At 41.0% G+C, this 20629-nt stretch overlaps 1 protein-coding gene across 1 annotated transcript in view; it reads right to left on the reverse strand.

Moving 5' to 3' along the window:
• Nucleotides 1-11239: 11239 nt before the first annotated feature.
• The window catches only part of LOC109907056 (synaptotagmin-6-like), a 123901-nt gene continuing 114511 nt past the window's right edge, over nucleotides 11240-20629 (reverse strand). Inside the window, exons 4-7 of the mRNA XM_031794536.1 lie at nucleotides 20117-20237; nucleotides 17644-17815; nucleotides 16634-16784; nucleotides 11240-16205 (exon numbers count right to left, since the gene is read on the reverse strand). Of these exons, the coding sequence (XP_031650396.1) occupies nucleotides 16134-16205; nucleotides 16634-16784; nucleotides 17644-17815; nucleotides 20117-20237 (516 nt within the window). The 3' untranslated portion in view covers nucleotides 11240-16133. The remainder of the gene's footprint in view (nucleotides 16206-16633; nucleotides 16785-17643; nucleotides 17816-20116; nucleotides 20238-20629) is intronic.

Here is a 20629-nt window from a genome sequence, read left to right on the forward strand (position 1 = left end):
CTCAACAAATTGGATGCAGTCTATCACAGTGCAATCCGTTTTATCACCAAAGCCCCATATACTACCCACCATTGCGACCTGTACGCTCTCGTTGGCTGGCCCTCGCTTCATACTCGTCGCCAAACCCACTGGCTCCATGTCATCTACAAGACCCTGCTAGGTAAAGTCCCCCCTTATCTCAGCTCGCTGGTCACCATAGCATCTCCCACCTGTAGCACACGCTCCAGCAGGTATATCTCTCTAGTCACCCCCAAAACCAATTCTTTCTTTGGCCGCCTCTCCTTCCAGTTCTCTGCTGCCAATGACTGGAACGAACTACAAAAATCTCTGAAACTGGAAACACTTATCTCCCTCACTAGCTTTAAGCACCAACTGTCAGAGCAGCTCACAGATTACTGCACCTGTACATAGCCACCTATAATTTAGCCCAAACAACTACCTCTTTCCCAACTGTATTTAATTTGTATTTATTTATTTATTTTGCTGCTTTGCACCCCATTATTTTTTATTTCTACTTTGCACATTCTTCCATTGCAAAACTACCATTCCAGTATTTTACTTGCTATATTGTACTTACTTTGCCATCATGGCCTTTTTTGCCTTTACCTCCCTTCTCACCTCATTTGCTCACATTGTATATAGACTTGTTTATACTGCATTATTGACTGTATGTTTGTTTTTACTCCATGTGTAACTCTGTGTCGTTTTATCTGTCGAACTGCTTTGCTTTATCTTGGCCAGGTCGCAATTGTAAATGAGAACTTGTTCTCAACTTGCCTACCTGGTTAAATAAAGGTAAAATAAAAAAAAATAAAAAAAACATACACTCAATTAGTATTTGGTAGCATTGCCTTTACATTGTTTAACTTGGGTCAAACGTTTCGGGTAGCCTTCCACAAGCTTCCCACATTAAGTTGGGTGAATTTTGGCACATTCCTCCTGACAGAGCTGGAGTAACTGAGTCAGGTTTGTAGGCCTCCTTGCTCGCACACACTTTTTCTGTTCTGCCCACAAGTTTTCTACAGGATTGAGGTCAGGGCTTTGTGATGGCGACTCCCAATACCTTGACTTTGTTGTCCTTAAGCTATTTTGACACAACTTCAGAAGTATGCTTGGGGTCATTGTCCATTTGGAAGACCCATTTGCGACCAAGCTTTAACTTCCTGACTGATGTCTTGCAATGTTGCTTCAGTATATCCACATATTTTTCCTTTCTCATGACGCCATCTATTTTGTGAAGTGCACCAGTCCCTCCTGCAGCAAAGCACCCCCACAACATGATGCTACCACCCCCGTGCTTCATGGTTGGGATGGTATTCTTCAGCTTGCAAGCCTCCCCCTTTTTCCTCCAAACATAATGATGGTCATTATGGCCAAACAGCTTTATTATTGTTATCAGACCAGAGGACATTTCTCCAAAGAGTACGATTGTGCAAACCGTAGTCTTGCTTTTTTATGTCGGTTTTGGAGCAGTGTCTTCTTCCTTGCTGAGCGGCCTTTCAGGTTATGTCGATATAGGACGGGTTTTACTGTGGATATAGATAATTTTGTACCTGTTTCCTCCAGCATCTTCACCTTTGGTGTTGGTGTTGTTCTGGGAATGATTTGCACATTTCTCACCAAGTATGTTCTTCTCTAGGAGACAGAATGCGTCTCCTTCCTGAGCGGTATGATGGCTGCGTGGTCCCATCAGGTTTATACTTGCGTACTATTGTTGGTACAGATGAACGTGGTACCTTCAGGTGTTTGGAAATTGCTCCCAAGGATGAACTAGACTTGTGGAGGTCTACAATTTTTTTTCTTAGGTCTTGACTGATTTCTTTTGATTTTCCCATGATATCAAGCAAAGAGGCACTGAGTTTGAAGGTAGGACTTGAAATGCATTCACATGTACACCTCCAATTGACTCAAAATATGTCAGTTAGCCTATCAGAAGCTTCTAATGCCAATTTTCTGGAATTTTCCAAGCTGTTTAAAGGCACAGTCAACTTACTATATGTAAACTTCTGACCCACTGGAATTGTGATCCAGTGAATTATAAGTGAAATAATCTGTCTGTGAACAATTGTTGGAAAAATTACTTGTGTCATGCACAAAGTAGATGTCCTAACCGACTTTCCAAAACTATAGTTTGTTAACAAGAAATTTGTGGAGTGGTTGAAAAATGAGTTTTAGTTACTCCAACATCAGTGTATATAAACTTCCGACTTCAACTGTATGTATATATATATATATATAGATATAGATATAGATATAGATATAGATATAGATATAGATATAGATATATAGATATAGATATATATATACAGTATACCTTAATGTGTCGAATAAGCAATCCAATTAATGCAAACTCTGTTCGACTCATCAACTTCGCTGGCTAAGGCTCTTTGAGAACATCAGTGGATGTTAGCTGTCCTATATGTGCCTGAATACTATTCTTATTCCCTTCCATCAGCATGCACACTAAACAGTGTGAGACTTCAGAGGCAAAGATAACAATGCATTGATAATGAACACAAGAGGAACTGTTGCATCAATGCCTACAACAAAAACAATAATGTCAAAATTGTTTTCTGCCCAAAATACTGTGTTGGGCGGTTAATAATTAAATCAAGAGTTTGCAATGTCAAGTATTTATTTTGTGAAATATAATATGCTAGGTCTATGAAAGTATACACTGCCCTTATATATTGTAGTTATTCTATGACCTGTCTTCACTGATAATGTCAAGTTTGATTACAGTATATGTTGAGTCCAAGAAGTGGAATAAATATGCAGCCTCATCCTGTCTGCTGTAGGCCCACAGTATTATTATTATTATTAGCTACAGTAATCAAGGTATCAGTCATTTCTATTAAAGTTAATTGAAATAGTAATGTTTCCATGAGAAGTTCATGCTCCAATCTATCCATTCATTATGACCATAAGGTAAATCGGTTATGGTTATTTTCTTCTTTTGAGGCCATTCAGAATATAGCTCTGAAAAGATGGGAAAAACATTGTGAGAATACAAATAAGATTTGCTTGAATGAAATGAATAATTTGTTTATCATTAAACTCTTCCTGATCCCTCTGGCTCTCTTTCGCTTTCTTCAATATTCCTCCCAGGGTGCCGCTGGCTCGACTCCTGCATTAGTAATTTGAACAAGTCAATTCATTTTTTTTCTCCCTTCGGTGAGATTCAATCCAATCCAATAAGTGACTCAAGAGAGAAGTAGAGAAAGTAAACTGAGACAGACAAAAATAATCAGTTGTTATTATTACTTCTCATTCTCAGTATTTCTCCCTGTCAATCTCACTCTGAATCAATCACTGTTGTTCACTACCACTGAACCAGACCACCAAACAACGTTCAGATAATAAACAACACACGTCTTTCTCCCTGTGAGGCTGTGACAGTGACATTGATGTTAATAGAGTAGCTGCTGATACTTTCTGCCTCCGTAAATTATTAGACAATCTGGACCCTCTCTTTATAAAATTATCCGCCGCAATTGTTGCAACCCCTATTACGAGCCTGTTCAACCTCTCTTTTGTATCGCCTGAGATCCCTAAAGATTCGAAAGCTGCCGCGGTTATCCCCCTCTTCAAAGGGGGAGACACTCTAGACCCAAACTGCTACAGACCTATATCTATCCTACCCTGCCTTTCTAAAGTTCTCGAAAGCCAAGTTAACAAACAGATCACCGACCATTTAGAATCACACCGTACCTTCTCCGCTATGCAATCTAGTTTCCGAGCTGGTCATGGGTGCACCTCAGCCACGCTCAAGGTCCTAAACGATATCATAACCGCCATCGATAAAAGACAGTACTGTGCAGTAAAACTAAATGCATGCTCTTCAACTGATCGCTGCCCGCACCGTCTAGCATCACTACTCTGGACAGTTCTGACTTAGAATATATGGAAAACTACAAATACCTAGATGTCTGGTTAGACTGTAAACTCTCCTTCCTAGAATCGGCTTCCTATTTCGCAACAAAGCCTCCTTCACTCATGCTGCTAAACATACCCTCGTAAAACTGTCTATCCTACCGATCCTTGACTTCGGAGATGTCATTTACAAAGTAGCCTCCAACACTCTACTCAGCAAATTGGATGTAGTCTATCACAGTGCCATCCGTTTTGTCACCAAACCCCATATACTACCCACCACTGCGACCTGCATGCTCTTGTTGGCTGGCCCTCACTTCATATTCGTCGCCAAACGCACTGGCTCCAGGTCATCTATAAGCTTTGCTAGGTAAAGCCCCGTCTTATCTCAGCTCACTGGTCACCATAGCAACACCCACCCGTAGCACGCGCTGCAGTAGGTATATTTCACTGGTCATCCCTAAAAGCCAACTCCTCCTTTGGCCGCCTTTCCTTCCAGTTCTCTACTGTCAATGACTGGAACGAATTGCAACAATCACTGAAGCTGGAGACTTATATATCCCTTACTAACTTTAGGCGTCAGCTGTCAGAGCAGCTTACAGATCATTGCACCTGTACACAGCCCATCTGTAAATAGCCCACCCAAATCCCCATATTGTTATTTATTTTTTTGCTCCTTGCACAACAGTATCTCTACTTGCACATCATCTTCTGCACATCTATCACTCCAGTGTTAATGCTAAATTGTAATTATTTCGCCACTATGGCCTATTTATTGCCTTACCTCCCTAATCTTACTACATTTGCACACACTGTATATTGATTTTTCTATTGTGTTATTGACTATTCGTTTGTTTATCTCATGTGTAACTATGTGTTGTTTGTGTTGCACTGCTTTGATTTATCTTGGCCAGGTTGCAGTTGTAAATGAGAATGTGTTCTCAACTGCCCTTCCTGGTTAAATAAAAAATGTAATAAAAAATGAGGAAGGTTGTGTGTTTCTAACACCAAAACGTATTAGTTACCTCAGAGCTGTTTGAAGCCTAGACACTGAGACATTTGTGTTTGATTGTAATGAACGTGTCGATGCTTTAGGGAGACTACATTCAACCATTACAATTAAGTGATAATGACAGAGAAGCCGGTGTTTGGAGGATATATTGGCACAGGTGTTGTTAGGCCCAAGACAAAGTAGAATTGTTACGTCATAGATTTAGCCGTTGGTAGCTTGTGGAATAGACACCGGCTGGAATGCGGTTTAACCAATCAACATTCAGGATTAGACCCATCCGTTGTATAATTAAGCAACAAGGCCTGAGAATGTGTGGTATATGGCCAAAATACCACGGCTAAGAGCTGTTCTTAAGCACGTTGCAACGCGGAGTGCCTGGATACAGCCTTTAGCCGTGGTATATTGGCCATATATCACAAACCCCCGAGGTGCATTATTGCTAATATAAACTGGTTACCAACTTAATTAGAGCAGTAAAAATAAATGTTTTGTCATACCTGTGGTATACGGTCTGATATACCATAGTGGTCAGCCAATCAGCATTCAGGGCTCAAACCACCCAGTTTATAATAATGCTTAATCTTGGGTCACACACTAAATCAACATCCTTGATAACACGTGATCTTCTTCCAGGATCGTATTCTCATATGGCACCAGCAGTCTAACCACTACAACACAGAGTTGCAGCACTTCAAGAAGCATTCTGCTGAGTTTATAAATATGACTAAGGGACCATGGTACCTTGTGCCAACACCTGGAGGGGACAGGGGTCTGGGTGGACCGTGTGGAGAGAGAAATGGACTATGTCAAGACCCAGAATCCAGCTAGGACAGGGTGAAGGAGGGGTGAAGGAGAGCGTGAAGGAGAGGGTGAAAGACAGGGTGAAGGAGGGGCGAAAGAGAGGGTGAAGGAGAGGGTGAAGGAGAGGGTGAAGGACAGGGTGAAGGAGAGGAAGAAAGGGGGAGAGGAGGAGGATGGGTACTTGGGTGAGTAGAGAGAGGAGCAGTGGGAGGCAGTTGGGGGAGCTCTGACGTCTTGCACAGGATGATTGCCTTTGATCTAGAGCCTTTATTATCCTGCCTGACAGAGACTTGGCTGAGAGAGACCTGTTGGCTTATGGAGCAGGGTTACAGATTTTTTGCCTTACGCTAAGCATTATACAGCTATTGGCAGTTAGTGTCCTCCCCTGAAAATAGGCAACACACACACATTTATTTCAAGTATTTTATTTGCAGCTGGACATGCGTTTTGAATCAATGGGTAGCTAGTAGTTAATTTTGGGCAGGTTGTACCACTCTCCTATTTGTACCACATGGACTCTTGTCTTCTGTCTTTATTACCTACAACATGACTCACAGCAGGTTGGTATAAATAACGTTGTGATTCAAATTCCTATTTCACAGACAGTAGGTTAATTTGGTCAACTGTATAACATAGAATGTAAAACACAGAGAAAAGAGTTTCCGCATCATAAAAAGTTTCAGCATCACTAAGAGTTTTAGCATTCATAAAAGGTTGAGAAGTAGTTTATAAACCAGGAATTATTAGTTTATACATTAGTTTATAATAAAAAAAACAGTTATAACATTAATGTAAAGCATTTACCAAGGGCTCTTAAGGTGTCCGCAAACAGGTTTGGTTTGCTCCTAGCAGAACTTGGCTAGGCGACGCGAACATCTGTGTTTGCATACTCCCTATAGCTAAGCGGTGATGTTATTATTTGTCACTCTTGAGCCAACATTTCCTCAAAAAAGTCTGAATTCATCTAAGATAAATCCAGAAATCTGTAATTGATTTCTAAGTTTTTCCTGAGGTCTTAGTCACAGAATTTTACACCTAACTAAGATGTTGGTGCAGTATTTCTCAAGTGAAAGAATGTGCGTGAAAACTATTCGTCTCTCGTTGACTGACAACAAACACTTAATTGAAAAATCCCGTCCATAGTTCCCACTCCTACTAGGAATACTACAGTTGAACAATCACAGACGAAGGGACATAGACTTCAGCTACCGACTTGCCTTAAGAGAAAATGGCGTGTGCACGAACAGCTCCCCCCAAAACTGCCGAAGACCAAAACGAACAAAACATCACAAAACGTTGTCATAATATATGCACAAACTGTTTCGACTGGGAAGCATAAGTTAAGCTTTACTCTATCTGAAAAGGGGAACAGGATACTAACCGTAGGTCAGTGATATTATACTTTGAAAGCCCATATTTAAGGAGTGTTCCATGCATACACAGCAGTACCCATCGTTGTTAATGATTTGGAATCACTCTATCCTGATTGAGAGGACGTTTCTTTGTTGTCTTGAGAGATCCAATTGACTGTTGACCATCAAAAAGCTCTTTGAAGAAAATACCACTTTACTATATTCCAGCATATCTGTATCCCACTCATCTTGCCCACACTTTCTTCCACTACGTGAGTAAGACATTTAAGCATATTAACCCTCGCAAGGCTGCTGGCCCAGACGACATCCCTAGCCGTGTCCTCAGAGCATGAGCAGACCAGCTGGCTGGAGTGTTTACGGACATCCCAGTCTGCTGTCCCCACATGCTTCAAGATGCCCACCATTGTTCCTGTACCCAAGAAAGCAAAGGTAACTGAACTAAATGACTATCGCCCCATAGCACTCACTTCTGTCATCATGAAGTGCTTTGAGAGGCTAGTTACAGTAAGGATCACATCACATCACATCACCTCTACCTTACCTGACACCCTAGACCCTCTTCAATTTGCTTACTGCCCCAATAGATCCACAGACGATGCAATCGCCATCGCGCTGCACACTGCCCTATCCCATCTGGACAAGATGTGCCTTCCAGGACACCTACAGCACCTATCTTTAGTTCATTGACTAAAGCTCAGCATTCAACACCCTAGTACCCTCCAAGCTCATCATTAAGCTCGGGCCCTGGGTCTGAACCCCGCTCTGTGCAACTGGGTCCTGGACTTCCTGACGGGCCGCCCCAGGTGGTGAAGGTAGGAAACAACACCTCCCCTTCACTGATCCTCAACACAGGGGCCCCACAAGGGTGCGTGTCAGCCTCCTCCTGTACTCCCTGTTCACCCATGACTGCGTGGCAATAATATTTAAAATAATGTTTACCTCCAACTCAATCATCAAGTTTGCAGATGACGCAACAGTAGTAGGCCTGATTACCAATGATGACGAGACAGCCTACAGGGAGGAGGTTAGTGGTGCCATGAAAATAACCTCTCACTCAATGTCAACAAAATAAAGGAGCTGATCTGCAGGACTGCAGGAAACAGCAGAGGGAACATGCCCATATCCACATCAACGGGGCCGCAGTGGAGTAGGTGGAAAGCTTCAAGTTCCTCGGCATACACATCACTAACGGTTTGAAACGGTCCACCCACACAGACAGTGTGGTGAAGAAGGCGCAACAGCGCCTCTTCAACCTCAGGAGGCTGAAGAAATTTGGCTTGGCCCCTAAAACCCTTACAAATTTTTACAGATGCACAATTGAGAGCATCTTGTCTGGCTGTATCACCACCTGATATGGCAACTGCACCGCCCGTAACCATAGGGCTCTCCAGAGGGTGGTACGGTCTGCCCAACACTTCACCGGGGACAAACTACCTGCCTTCCAGGACACCTACAGCACCTGATGTCACAGGGAGGCCAAAAAGATCATCAAAGACATCAGCCACCCGAGCCACGGCCTGTTCACCCCATTATCATCCAGAATACCCCATCAGTACAGGTGCATTAAAGCTGGGACCGAGAGACTGATCTTAAGGCCATCAGACTGTTAAATAGCCGGCTTCCACCCGGTTACGCAACCCTGCACCTTAGAGGCTGCTGCCCTATATAGACTTGGAATCACATGCTACTTTAATAATGGAACACTAGTCACTTTAATAATATTTAAAATAATGTTTACGTACTGCTTTACTCATCACATAAGTATATACTGTATTCTATTCTTACTGTATTTTAGTCAATGCCACTCCGACATTGCTTGATCTAATATTTAAATATTTCCTTATTCCATTATTTTACTTTTAGATTTGTGTATTGTTGTGAATCATTTCTAGATATTACTGCACTGTTAGATACTACTGCACTGTTGGAGCTAGGAACACAACCATTTCACTACACCCGCAATAACATCTGCTAAATATGTGTATGTGACCCATAAAATGTTATTTGATTGGGTGACAGACAGTGCTGTCTTTCCAGTGGAGGCGGTGGACCATAGACCCGTTTACAGCCTCAACCCAGAGACTGTTTTGGACATGGCTGCCAATGAGGAATGCTTCTGGGTTTTGTATGCCACCACGCAGAGTGAGTCGCTTAACCTGGCTTAAGATGGTCTGAGGCAGCCTGGATATAGAGCAGATGTGGGACACACAGTGTCATCGGGAGAATGTGGAGGCAGCCTTCGTGGTCTGTGGGACGGTCTTTGCCAGGGCTGCCCAACCCTTTTCCTGGAGATCTTCTGTCCTGTAGGTTTTCAGTCCAACCCTAATTTAGCACATCTGATTCAGCTAGTTAAGGTGTTGTTGAGCAGCTATTTAGTAGAATCAGGTGTGTTAAATTAGGGTTAGACTGAAAACCCACAGGACAGATCTCCAGGAAGAGGGTTGGGCAGCCGTGGTCTACAACACCAGGGAGCAAAGTCGTTCCCAGATGCAGTGTGTGCTTCACGTGAATGATATGGTGAACAGTGATGAGGCTCCTCTCTTGTACCAGGAGGTATGTAGCCCACACCAGTCTGAAGTACAACCCTCAGGGGAAACAGATCTATGCCTGGGACAATGGCAACCAGATCCTATGACAACTGTCCATAAAAAAAAATTTTTTTTAACTTTTATTTAACTAGGCAAGTCAGTTAAGAACAAAATCTTATTTTCAGTGACAGCCTAGAAACAGTGGGTTAACTGCCTTGTTCAGGAGCAGAATGACAGATTTGTACATTGTCAGTTTGGGGATTTGATCTTGCAGCCTTTCAGTTACTAGTCCAACACTCTAACCACTAGGCTACCCTGCTACCCTGTGAAGAGGGAGCTAATGGTTTAAGTGGCTACAGTGGGTACTTTAGTACAAATACTATGAATGGATCATATTTTAATGTAAAGACAATCACTGGCATGGAGAGTTTTTTGTTGGTACCAACCAACCCATTTTCCATACTGTAACACTTGTCTCTCAGAAAATTCTTACTTAACATTACTGTAGGTGCCCATTATCAAACATATTCCTACAGTTTGATATAAAGTATTTTCGAACTGTAATATCATGTCTGCAACAACTGGATTGATTAGGGGCACAGATCAGAAACTGTGTATAAGTTAAAGCCTTGATCGAGTGCCCCAGCTATGCCCCAGCTACCCTCAGTTAACTTGACTATTCATAGTCCATGTTTTGTTTTATACTAAACAAAAATATAAACTTAACATGCAAAAATGTCAACGATTTTGCTGAGTTACAGTTTATATAAGGAAATCAGTCAAGTTAAATAAATACATTTGGCCCTAATATATGGATTTCACATGACTGGGCAGGGGAGCAGCCATGGGTGGGCCTGGAAAGGTCTGGTCTCAGACGATCCCATAGGTGAAGAAGCCGGATGTGGGGGTCCTGGGTTGGCGTGGTTACACAGGGTCTGGGGTTGTAAGGCCAGTTGGACGTACTGCCACATTCTCTAAAACAACGTTGGAGGCGGTTTATGGCAGAGAAATTAACATTCAATTTTTTTGGCAACTGCTCTGGTGGACATTCCTGCAATCAGCATGCCAATTGCACGCTCCCTCAAAACTTGAGACATCTGTGGCATTGTGTTGTGTGACAAAACTGCACATTTTAGAGTGGCCTTTTATTGTCCCCAGCACAAGGAACATCTGTGTAATGATCACGCTGTTTAATCAGCTTCTTGATATGGCACACCTCTCAGGTGGATGGATTATCTTGGCAAAGGAGAAATGCTCACTAACAGGGATGGAAACAAATTTGTGCACAACATTTTAGAGAAATAAGATTTTTGTGTGTATGAAACATTTCTGGGATCTTTTATTTCAGCCTCATGAAACATGGGACCAACACTTTACATGTTGTGTTTACATTTTATAGTTCAAACCATTTTGTCTTCCTGCTGCTTGGTCCCTTTGTTGTACACTTTGAGATACGTAGTTGTGAAATTGTTCATCTGCACAAAGAATACAATTATTTCACTAAAAAGTTCAATCTTAGGTGAAATCTTAAAATGAGAAATAGTACTCCACGTTTTGAACCCAACTTTGCACCACCATAATTCAAAACATGTCTTCTGTTGCTACAATACTGCTCATGAATGTATATACATATATAACAACTGATACAATTATAGTTTTTTGATCAGTTTATTACACATTGGACCTCATATTATGAGTCATAACGATTCAGGATTTAAAAGCAACCAAAAATAAAACAAAACCCTTATCTGAACTAACAACATTTGGCTTCAATTACAAGAACAGTTGTCAAACAGTTATATTACAAGTACAAATCTTCAATACAAAAAGTCAGAGCTATCCATGAGGAATGGAAGGGATACAACATCATATTGAGGAACATAACGATAATAATAATAGCCAAAGCTATAAGGTCTTTAACAGTCCATAAACTGAGGCTAAATAGATTTAGTATGATACCTACTAAGGAAACAAACACTCTAGGCTATATTATCAGAACATAAGATCATCATCATTATTAAACGCACGTTACTGAAACAGGGGATGAACAAAATCTACAGTCAGTTATTTCAACCATTTTTGTCAAATAGAAACAAACTTGGGAATCAGATATCGGTACAGAAATGGCATGAATCTAATCAGGAATGTAACCAGCAAGTGTATACCTATATACTGTATGTGAGAACAACTGAAGAATCACACTGAGCAGAAAAAGAAGAAGAAAAAAAACAGTAATGCAATGTGCGGGTGCCTCCTGTCTAAAGCCTCACTATTGTTATTTTACTGCTGCTCTTTAATTATCTCTTACTTTATTTCATTTTTTTTAAGGTATTTTTCTTAAAACTGCATTGTTGGTTAAGGTCTTGTAAGTAAGCATTTCACTGTTGTATTTGGTTTGATTTTAGTGGTGTGAGGGAATCCAACAATCCAACAAACTGTAGTGAATCAGATATCAGGAGTCTGCCAGTACTGTAACTTTACATACTATGTGAGGAAACCCAATGAATCACATTGTGCAGAAAGAAACAATAGTGGTGTGAGGGAATCCAACAAGTGACTCATTGAATTGCGTCTCACCAACTGCCAATTAGAGAAATGTCACTGACTCACGGCAAGACATCGGCCTTTGACTATCTATTGGCTAGTCTGTCTGTCTGTCTGTCTGTCTGTCTGTCTGTCTGTCTGTCTGTCTGTCTGTCTGTCTGTCTGTCTGTCTGTCTGTCTGTCTGTCTGTCTGTCTGTCTGTCTGTCTGTCTGTCTGTCTGTCTGTCTGTCTGTCTGTCTGTCTGTCTGTCTGTCTGTCTGTCTGTCTGTCTGTCTGTCTGTCTGTCTGTCTGTCTGTCTGTCTGTCTGTCTGTCTGTCTGTCTGTCTGTCTCTTAGACAGTGGAGACAAAGTAAACAAGGTTAACTCTTGCTCTCTCTAGGAGGAATAGCTAAAACAGTGTTCTATTGTGTGTCTATTTAGTTCATTCACTTTAACCATTTTCCTTGTTCACTTTTCCCATGGTTCTTCCAGATCATCTCTGTTTAATTTATACCATCTTAAAACATGCTTCTGCTCTGCAGCTGTAGTCAGGCAGAAGCCACCTTGTCATGACCATTTTACTGTCATTGAGTTACAATTACCTCTTTGATTCACAAACAACTACTACCATACGACCAGTGCCAAAGTTCTGTAGACAGAATGCATGGAGAAAGAAGCTTCAGTTTAGAGCACTCAAGGGATAAACGTAGAGAAGAATGCTACTCAGAAATGCTCCTCATGTACTACAAACAACACCCATTTCCTGATACCCACATTATAGGCAGACCTGCTTTCAAACATGTGCTTGCCAATGTCAAATCAAAACACTAAAACGGTCAACATAAAACAACATTGATAAATATTCCTGATTTGTGTTACGTCTTAAATAACCCAACTGGGATAAACAAGAATCCTTCTAATCAAATTGAAGATATTATTAAAATACCTCTCTCAAATGATAGGCTACTTTCAGTTGCACATTTATTATTAAAAAAACATTGGTAATCCATGATGTATTTGTTCTAATAATTGAAACAATATGTTTACTACATAGCACAGAAAATAATCAGTCTCACTGGAAAGAAAATATTAATTTTGATGACTGAAATTACTTTCCTTATTTTTGTCACAGAGCAAATTATAGTCTACCTTTGCTACAAGCACATTTGGCACCAAAAAACTATACACCAATCAGTTTGATTTCTTTTGTCTGTTTAATACATACTGTATTTGGCTATTGAGAGGACATCAAATATTAGGTTGTACTGCACTCATCATAGTACCACAATGTAGAAAGAAATATAAATATTACATAGCTGTCTTAATCAAATCAGGATTCCTTTAACCTTTGTATATATCCATCCATTAGATCCAATAGTACACATGTATGGCATACAATAGAAGTAGCTACATACATGACTGCCTGCATGTAAAGGCCGACGAATTTGATTTTGTCGAAGCATTGCAAAAAGGGTTCAATAATGCAAATCATTTGTTTGGATTCAGATCAAGCTCCTCAACGATATCCAATAAACTGGTCCTTGTATGATGGGCAGATTCAAAGTCAGATCATTACAAACCACAAGTTACAATGGTGCCTCATGATAGAAAATAAATATAAAATTAAGAGTTGATTATTGGTCCCCCGAGGGTGATGTTCTCCTCTTTTGGAGGAGAGTTCTGAACACTTAAGGATAAGGAAAACTCCCATAACACAACAATACTAGATTTACTTGCAGAAGTATTCATCCCCTTGGCAATTTTCCTATTTTGTTGCATTACAACCTGTAATTTAAATGGATTTTTATTTGGATTTCATGTAATGGATATACACAAAATAGTCCAAAATGGTGAAGTGAAATTCCTTGTTTCAAAAAATTCTAAGAAATAAAAAATGTAAAAGTGGCGTGTGAACTCCCCTTTGCTATGAAGCCCCTAAATAAGATCTGGTGCAACCAATTACCTTCAGAAGTCACATAATTACTTAAATAAAGTCCACCTTTGTGCAATTTAAGTGATCTGTCACATGATCTCAGTATATATACACCTGTTCTGAAAGGACCCAGAGTCTGCAACACCACCAAGCAAGCGGCACCATGAAGACCAAGGAGCTCTCCAAACAGGTCAGGGACAAAGTTGTGGAGAAATACAGATCAGGGTTGGGTAATAAAAAAATATCATAAACTTTGAAAATCCCACGGAGCACCATTGAATCCATTATTAAAAAATGGCAAGAATATGGCACCACAACAAACCTGCCAATAGATGGCCGCCCACCAAAACTCACAGACCAGGCAAGGAAGGCATTAATCAGAGAGGCAACAAAGAGACCAAAGATAATGACTTAAAGATTGCTGTACACAAGCGGAACCCATCCAACTGGAAGGAGATGGAGCAGTTTTGCCTTGAAGAATGGGCAAAAATCCCAGTGGCTAGATGTGCCAAGCTTTTAGAGACATACCCCAAGAGACTTGCAGCTGTAATTGCTGCAAAAGGTGGCTCTACAAAGTACTGACTTTGGGAGGGGTGAATAGTTAAGCACACTCAAGTTTTATGTTTTTTTTGTCTTATTTCTTGTTTGTTTCACAATAAAAAATATTTTGCATCTTCAAAGTGGTAGGCATGTTGTGTAAATCAAACGACACAAACCGCCCAAAAATCCATTTTAATTCCAGGTTGTAAAGGCAACAAAATAGGAAAAATGCAAAGGGGGGTGAATACTTTCGCAAGCCAATGTATATCTACTTTGTATTCTGGTGGGAAATACAAACTATACATTGCAGAAAGAGGACTGTGCTGTACAGTTCAAACCAACCCCAGGGAACAGAATACAATAAGAAGGTGCTGAAGATGTGCAATACCATCGGCTGAGAGAGAAAACCTATGGGAGCAGGACTAATGAGAATACACTCTCCGATGGAATAGGCAAGAGCACCAAGACTAACAAGGAAAGAAACAGGAGGGAGAGGTAAGGGTGGTTCGGAGTCTGTGTGCTTTTTAACCATTTTTTGTTCCATAGAAAGACTCTCTCAGCAGGCTATGCATCAATGGTGTTGCAATGTGCTTATATGATGTGTTGCACATATTTTTTTCTTTATGACTCTCTATAAATTTGATGAACACTATTTGACAGGTCAAAATCATCCCTTTAAGTTCTGCTCATTACTCCTGAACATGTAATGGTTGACATTGAGAAAATATTCAACATAGGTACTATTGTGAAATGTGTTTTTTTTTGCCTTCTTTGGCTTGGTTAATATGACAATTAATGTTTTGTTTTTTAAATAACAACACATTTGTTTGTGCCTTATTGTTTTTGTTACTTCCACACAATATTAGTAGATAGATAGTAAGGGCAGACGGCTTTAGATATTCCTTAGGTCAATCCAGTCTTTCATTTCCTATCTTAAGGAAAGCAACATATTTTGACCAACTGATCCAATATAAAGTGACAGCTTGTAATGACCACTGACTGGCTCTCTCACTATGTTTCCATGTTCCCCCTCTCTCTCTCTCTCTCTCTCTCTCTCTCTCTCTCTCTCTCTCTCTCTGTGTTGAGCAGAAACTTCAGTGTGTTGGACCAAGTCCCTGTGAGAGAACTGTGATCACATTCATTTGGACTCAACCCATAGATAGATACACTCGGAACCGGCAGTCTGTTGTTCCACTCAGACAACAAGCTCTCCCTTTGGGGACTCACTTGATGAGAAGCTCAGGATAAAACTAATCCAAAGCACCCCAAGTACTGGGATTGACTCCAGATCAGTAAACCTAAGTTCAACACTTCATGTTGATTCAAAAAAAGCATTGTTACGTCACAAACAACTGACAGCGATGCTGATCCAGGATCAGTTCTTGGGAACGGGATCACTTTGCTGCTACACTTGAGGGAGAGTGAAGACTGAGAAAGAGACTGAGTGGGGTTATGTTTCTCCTCAGGCGCAGGCAGACAGACCAGACAGGATGTAGGATTAGTAGGAGAGAGAGGAGACCATTTCACTAGGGTCACAGGTGGTTCTGCTCAGGGGCTAGAAGGAGGCCTGGGGGAGGGGCAAGAGCCCTGGCTGTCTAAACTGGCCGTCCGCGTTTTCCACTGCAGTACACAGACACAGACACACACGTACACACACACACACACGTACACACACACACACACACACACACACACACACACACACACACACACACACACACACACACACACACACACACACACACACACACACACACACACACACACACACACACACACACACACACACACACACACACACACACACACACACACACACACACACACACACACACACACACACACACACACACACACACACACACACACACACACACACACACACACACACACTTCAGTTAGAAGATAGATATTACACTGTTACAATATCTGACATTGACTATTTATCCTACATGTGATCCTTGAAAAAATGTCTCTACATTTTTTACTATATGCAATATTCATGCCTACGAATTCTTCACACACTGCAGCGTGCTGTATGAACTAACCTCTTTCTCTGATTTCTTGGCCTCCAGTAGGGGGTGCCAGTGTGCAATGGGCTTGCGTGGGTACGCCAGCATCTCGTTCCAGTGGCCCTTGCCAAGCCCCTCAGCACTGCACCCCACACGGTTCACACCAATGATCTCATTGTGACCTACCCTGCAGGGGCCAGACAACACACACAACATCAACACAACAGTACAGCTAATCCTGCTCTTCAGAGACACTACATTACAAAATGCAGGATTGATTTCATAGCTGAATTTGTTTTACAAAATAGAATCAAAAAATAAATTGGGAACACACCAATGTAAGATCTTTGCATTCACATTAAAAAAGCTAATTTGGCTAAATTATTTCACCCCTCTCCAACCCTTATAACAAGTACAGTATACATTTAGTTATCAGAGGATACGCCTGCAAGATGGAAAGTTAAAAGGGAGAGGTGATAATTAGTAGTAGCAGTTCATGTGAAGATAAAGCGAGTTATGGTTAAAAGGAGTCATTTCCATATCTCTTGGAGAGATAATGTCTGAAATGTAAATGGGATGAATAAACAACTACAAATGGTAATGGCACCAACAAAGTCCAGACCAGAAGGGATCTCTGTTCTTCCACATCATAATCCTGGATCTAAGGGATGGACTGGTACAAAACAAGGAAGCCTTGGCTGATAGCCTCAAAGTAGAGTCGGTTCGCCAGTCGGCAGCTGCCACGTTAGTTGATAAAGACTACCCTCAGAGCTTCCATTCAACCAGTGAAGTGAATGTTCTGACTCCTGATATATTCTTTCTATTTGTAGTGTTTACTTTTATTTTAGACATCATGATAGACATCATAAGCACTGTTCTATTCTAGGGGGCGTATTGTGCAAACTACACAGATGCTGAATATTCTGAGAGAACCATCTGAGTTGAATTTTTTGACAGTGCTTGACAGACTGTTACCAAGTAGCTGGCCAAGTGCATGCCAGATTTGTCTTATGGATGCCAAGATTAAATCAAAGTGTTATACGCACAAGTCATAGTCCATGACTGAGATGTGCAGGCTGACGTGGTCCATGCTGTCTGGGGGGATGTCGAAGATGATGGCCTCATTGTATGTGGGGTTCAGAGTGTTCTTCTTGATGGTCGTCTTCTTCTTTTTCAAACGCCTCCCGTCACAGATGAGGGACACTTTGACGTAGGGATCTGAAGTGAAAAAGAGAAAAAGCTATAAGATATAAATCAGGATGTAAATTCTATATTCTATGGGCGCATTATCTTGAGATTAATCGTGGTGCCCAGAAATCTCCTTGTGTTTTAATCCTTGATTTGAGAAAGAGATTCTGTACATTTATCACCAGAACACTTGACATGCAGCATTATCAAGGACCCCACATGGAGCATGATGTTTGATACCAACAGGCTCAGAGATAGTTTCTATCTACAAGCCATCAGACTGCTGAACACTTGAACTGGACTGACCACCTGCACTGACTCTTTGCACCTTAGCACACATGCACTCGCTCACTTACGCATACACCCACACAGATATGCACTCATCCACTAATCCACTAATCCACAGACACACGCACACACACACATGCATGAACACACACACAGATATATACCCATCAACACACACACACACACAGACACACGCACACACACACACAGATATAGGCTCATCCACACACACACACACACACACACACACACACACACACACACACACACACACACACACACACACACACACACACACACACACACACACACACACACACACACACACACAGGGAAAGACACACGCACACACACACACACACATATATAAACTCATCCACACACACAGACACACGCACACACACACACACACACACACACACGCACACACAGAGACACACATTCATGCTAGACACGCATCCCATCTGTTGATGCCAGACTCGTATTATTATTGCTAAATAATGCACAATTTAAACACTTGCCCCCCAATCCCCCCTTTCCCAAAAACACGTGTAAATATTGGACTATAAATTGTGCCTTCCTGCTAAGATGTTTATTCTATTCTACTGAGCCATTTACTTCATGTTCGTATTCTTATCTTGTATTATTTCTTATTGTTGTTGCATTGTCGAGAAGGAACCTGCAAATAAGCATTTTGTTGGATGATGTATACCATGTGTATAGTGTACATACGACTAATAACACTTGAAATTTGAAGCATGCAGGTATTGTTTCAGTATGTGAGAACATAACGCTATTCTTATTAAGCCTGCAGTGACCTCAACATAACTCAACACATACATTTTGATGCTGCAGCGATCAATTTCATTTCCCATAAAGTAAATTTCCCATGTGTATTATACTCCTATGCTACCTATACACCTAAATATAACAATAACATCCTTGGAAAGGTCTGAAATAAATCTCTGTACATTTGATATTGATGAGTAATCACCTCATGTATTGAAAGAGGAGGAAGCAAAAGCTGCTGAAATAGTGTTTTAATGGAATAAAGTGAAACATATTGGCGTGGTGAATACTGATTTCAATCTTCATCCCTCAGCTCCTATAATCCATTATGCCAGTAAACTAGTCAGATGTAAGCTGCCTTAGATCCATACACAACAATATAAAGAGTGCTTGCTTTGCAACCAAATATGCTTCAGGGTACAATTTACTAGCCATGGTTTACTGCACACAGATCCAATTCAATCCAGCAACAATTGGTAGACATTTAAATCCTCAACTGAGAAGGGATGTTAAACTTGTAAAATGTCGTTAACGATGAGCGGAAAAATAATAACAAATAATAAAATAATTGTTTGAAATACATACTACAAGATTCACAGCATTTAGAGAACAGAGAATGTCACTTGTATTCGCAAGCAAACATATTTCCTCAAATTATATTTGGTTATTGATAATATAAACTGAATATGGAACAGCAGTTTGTTATCCTACATCCCAAATGGCACCCTATTTCCTACATAGTGCACAACTTTTAGCCCTTTGTAGTGCACTATATGGGAATGGGTACCACCTGGGACACACCTAGATTAGAATAAAAACACTGACTGAAACCTCAGAGAAATGAGTAGTTGTAGGTGACATCTTCAAATTGCCAGTGGTGAATATGAAAAGATTCTCACAGAAACAGAGCTCAGCACTAGAGAGGACTTCCCTTCGTTTGCTCTTTTTATTCAGCATTTGATAACATCTATAATTTGATATGTTACAGCCGGGGTTTATTTTCACTTTGACTTCATCACAAATGTGCACGAGAGCACATACGCACACACACCCACCCACACCCGCACGCACGCACGCACGCACGCACACACACACGCACGCACACACACACACACACACACACACACACACACACACACACACACACACACACACACACACACACACACACACACACACACACACACACACACACACACACACACACACACACACACACAGACATGCTCCCTCACACAAATAAAGGTTGCCTACCTGAATATCCAGTGATATCCATGGCCTTGAGGTTCCTGCACTTGATGACGGTGAGAGTGAGTCGTCCTGCGGTTGGCAGGTAGCATAGTGAGAACATGATCTCTCCCAAGTCTACACTCTCCTGTGGGAACAAACAGAGAAACAAACTAATGTGACACACATCACTGGAAGGATGCCTTCAAGCCCTACTGGCGCAAGGGCAATAACATTACAATGGAAATGGATTGTGAAGCAGCCAATGCTTTTCCAAAATCCCTCAAGAGATATTGGTGTGAAGCCTGTCATCACAAACAGAACTGAGTATCAGGCTCACACTGAGGAAGTTGTAGAGACAAATCTGCAGGACAGTGAAAAATGTCTACTTTATGGCCACCTGTGGAGTGTTAAGCATTTCAAATGTAATGTTAGTATTGCATGTGTAGTGTTAAGTGTTTAAAATGTAATGTTAATATTTAATGTGGAGTGTTAAGAGTTTAAAATGTAATGTTAGTATTTCATGTGGAGTGAAAGTTT

The sequence above is a fragment of the Oncorhynchus kisutch genome, linkage group LG17, assembly GCF_002021735.2.
Source record: "Oncorhynchus kisutch isolate 150728-3 linkage group LG17, Okis_V2, whole genome shotgun sequence".
Taxonomy (NCBI): Eukaryota; Metazoa; Chordata; class Actinopteri; order Salmoniformes; family Salmonidae; genus Oncorhynchus; species Oncorhynchus kisutch.